Consider the following 3,895-nt stretch of genomic DNA (forward strand, 5'->3'; position numbering starts at 1 on the left):
TCCAAAGTGCTGGGATTACAGGCGTGAGCCACCGTGCCCAGCCAAAGACTCAATTTCTTGCTTGAGATAATGGAGCAACACAAAGGAATCTTCCAGCTGGTTGCCATCCTTCTCAGGATTTCTTTTATTTTGGGCTTGTAGTAGCTCGGCCTCTATTTCCCCCTGCCCCTTTGAAAGTTAATTTCTCCTCAGAGGCCCTTTCCTCTCCTCAGAGGCCCTTTCCAAGCCAGTCTTGGACTGGCTTTCTTGGCTTTACTTGGCTATTGTGTGGTTTCAATTGAGCAGACTAATATATGATTTGGATCTGTCTCCCTGCCCAAATTTCATGTGGAATTTAATCCCCAATGTTGGAGGAGGTGGCCGGTAGGAGGTGATTGGATCATGGGGGTGGATTTTCTCCTTGCTATTCTCACGATAGTGAGTTCTCACGTGATCTGGTTGTTAAGAAGTGTATAGCACCTCCCCCTTCTTTCTTTCTCCTGCTCCAGCCGTGTAGGACAGGTCTGCTTCTCTTTTGTCTTCTGCCTTCATTGTAAGTTTCCTGAGGCCTCCCCAGCCATGCTTCCTGTACAGCCTGGGGAACCATGAGCCAATTAGCCTCTTTTCTTTATAAATTACCCAGTCTCGAGGCTGGGCCTGGTGGCTCACGCCTGTAATCCTAGCCCTTTGAGGGGCCAAGGTGAATGGATGGCCTGAGCTCAGGAGTTGGAGATCAGCCTGGGCAACGTGGTGAAACCCCATCTCTACTAAAACACAAAAAATTAGCCAGGTATATTGGGTGCCTGTAATCCCAGCTACTTGGGAGGCTGAGGCACGAGAATTGCTTGAACCCAGGAGGTGGAGGTTGCAGTGAGCCATGATCACACCACTGTATTCCAGCCTGGCAACAGAGCAAGACTCTATCTCCAAAATAAATACATTAATAAATAAATAAATAAATAAATAAATAAATAAATAAATAAAATTACCCAGTCTCAGGTAGTTCTCTGTAACAATGCAAGAATGGACTAATACATAGATAGTAACTTCTCCCACCTATTTTTCCAAAAACTGCTCCTGTTCTCAGTCAGTCCTTTCCCAAACTGGAGCCTCCCTATAGCACAACCTGTAACAATTAGGGAGTCACTTGGAAGTTTATTGGTGGAAGCACAGAAGCACCGTGTTGGAAACACCATCTTACCTCTCCCATGGTCACTTGGCTCACAGTGGGAAAGGGAGCATTATGAGAGGTGGTAGCAAGTACAAGTACACGCATGCCAGGAAGAGCATGTTTTGCCTAGGTGTCAGGGTCCCAAGAAGTGCTCTCCTAGGGAACTGGCTACAGGAACTTGTAGAAGGTGCTCATCCGGATCCTCTTGTTCCCAGAAGGTGTGGCTCAAGACAGCTCTTATGGGTATATTCAAATTGATTGGAGATGCCACTGGTGAGGGTATCTTGTAGCTGCTGCAGTTGTCTATTTCAATGGCAGTGTCATTGTTCCTGTTGGAGCCCAGGGAATTTTGGGGTTATTGAAAGCAATAGAAGAAAACGAAAACATTGTTAAAATTTAACTTAAAAACCACTTTTGGCTGGGTGCAGTGGCTCACGCCTGTAATCCTAGCACTTTTGGAGGCCGAGGTGGGCGGATCACTTGAGGTCAGGAGTTCAAGACCAGGCTGGCCAACATGGTGAAACCCCATCTGTACTAAAAATATAAAAATTAGCTGGGCATGGTGGCACACGCCTGTAACTCCAGCTACACAGGAGGCTGAGGCATGGGAATCTCTTGAACCCAGGAGGTGGAGCTTGCAGTGAGCCGAGATGACACCACTGCACTCTAGTCTGTGTGACAGAGTGAGACTCCTTCTCAAACAAAACAAAACAAAACAAAACAAAAAAACTCACTTTCTAGTTATGCCTTTTTCCAGCGTCAGTGCTTTAAGCACATGTATGGAAATGCGGTGCACAATATGCATATATGGAATAATGTCAAAGGCAACCCAAGGAGAGAAAGCCACACGGGAGGAGGAGGAGGGAGCCTGGAGCTAAGGCCTGCTCTGCTGGAGGAACAAACAACTCTTCAGACCTTAAGTACTACTTTGATGTGTTGAGAATATAATGTATTATGACTCAAAGACAAAATCCCAGGGACCAAAAATTTAAGATCAGAGAAGTGAGAGTGAACTGGGGGGCCTGAGGGATTACCAGCCTTGGTAACCAAGGGCTTGGGTTGTCACGTGGGGAGAGAGTCCTTTGTAAAGAGCTGCTGGCTCCTTCTCCTCAAGCTGAAAGAAAGAGCCTTCCTGGGTCAACCCAGGGAGCTTGAGCTGTGGTTCCTGGGCTCTGGGAGAAGGGTTGCTTCTGTGCCTTGGAAGCAAGGTCCTCTCCAGTGGCTGGTCAAAATATGAGAGGATGTTTCCTGAGGGTCAGATGTGGGCTGTACGAGAGAGAGAGAGAGAGAGAGAGAGAGAGAGAGAGAGAGAGAGAACGTGCACACCAGCCTCGAGCCACTGTAAGCCCTACCCAAGAAGTCTCCTTAAAGGGGTGAGAGGATAGCTAGTGCCTGGGGGGGCATGGCCCCTGCAGAGCCATGGCTGGGGGGGTGGGGGAGGCACAGTGTGGCCAGATGAAAGGGAGGTGTTGCAGTTGAGGGGCCAGAAAGGAGATTTCAAAGAACCCAAGAAAGCTCCTGGCCAGTTGTAATGGCTCATGACTATAATCCCAGCATTTTAGGAGGCCAAGGTGGGAGGATCACTTCGGTTCAGGAGTTTGAGACCAGCCTGGGCAACATAGCAAGACCTTGTCTCTACTAAAAATTTAAAAAATTAACCAGGCATGGTGGTGCATGCCTGTAGTCCCAGTTACTTGGGAGGCTGAGGCAGGAGGATTGCTTGACCCCAGGAGATTGAGGCTGTAGTGAGCCAAGATCATGGCACTGTACTCCAGCTTGGGCAACAGAGTGAGACACTGTTGGAAAGCAAAGGAGAGGAGAGGAGACGGGAGGGGAAGGGAGGGGAGGGGAGGGGAGGGGAAGGAGAGGGGAAAGGAAAGAGAAAGAAAAGAGAGAAAGGAGGAAAAAGAAAAAAGAAAGAAAGCTCCTAAGAGAAAAAAGTTAGCTTTAAGTATTAGGAAACAGAAAGAGAAGAAGAGTGACAATCCAGTTCCCCACCAGGAAAGGTCACCTTGATAGGGAGCCAGACTGAGGGTAAGGAGAAGATGTGATAAGTTCAGGGCTTTGATAATTTTCAGACATTAGATATTTTAATTTCAGAATTGAGGCTGCTTTTGCAATTTAAATGGACCAAAGGACCTTTAATATTCTCAGAGAGAGCCCATATGCTATGTAGCCTGCCCAGAAATCCAGCTTTTATCCAGGAGCAAGAGGAAAACTTCTGCCACTGAAAAAGTTATGAAGGGCAGACAAAACAAATTTGCATTCTGATGATACCCCACAAGTTGCACTTGTGCAGCATATTGGTTGCACTATCTTAGAGTTTCTATCACTTTTTACAGAAAGAATCTAATACAATTATTAGTAAATTAATGAGACTTTGGAGCTACCGGTAGTTTCCCTTATTCTGTCCGTTTTGCAGAAGAGTCTGGTGAGGGCCAGGTGCGGTGACTCACGCCTGTAATCCCAGCACTTTGGGAGGCCAAGGTGGGTGGATCACCTGAGGTCAGGAGTTCGAGACCAGCCTGGCCAACATGGTGAAACCCTGTCTCTACTAAAAATACAAAAAATTAGCCAAGTGTGGTGGCAGGTGCCTGTAATCCCAGCTACTTGGGAGGCTGAGGCAAGAGAATCGCTTGAACCCAGAAGGTGGAGGTTGCAGTGAGCCAACATCACGCCATTGCACTCCAGCCTGGGCAACAAGGGTGAAACTCTGTCTTCCAAAAAAAAAAAAAAAAAAAAAAA

At 47.2% G+C, this 3,895-nt stretch overlaps 1 protein-coding gene across 1 annotated transcript in view; it reads right to left on the reverse strand.

Annotated features, from left to right (window-relative positions):
- Nucleotides 1-1,114: 1,114 nt before the first annotated feature.
- GARIN1A (golgi associated RAB2 interactor 1A) overlaps nt 1,115-3,895 on the reverse strand; it is a 10,783-nt gene continuing 8,002 nt past the window's right edge. Inside the window, exon 4 of the mRNA XM_017896298.1 lies at nt 1,115-1,479. Within this exon, the coding sequence (XP_017751787.1) occupies nt 1,471-1,479 (9 nt within the window). The 3' untranslated portion in view covers nt 1,115-1,470. The remainder of the gene's footprint in view (nt 1,480-3,895) is intronic.

This window comes from Rhinopithecus bieti, unplaced genomic scaffold (genome assembly GCF_001698545.2).
Source record: "Rhinopithecus bieti isolate Rb0 unplaced genomic scaffold, ASM169854v2 scaffold_26131, whole genome shotgun sequence".
Classification (NCBI taxonomy): Eukaryota; Metazoa; Chordata; class Mammalia; order Primates; family Cercopithecidae; genus Rhinopithecus; species Rhinopithecus bieti.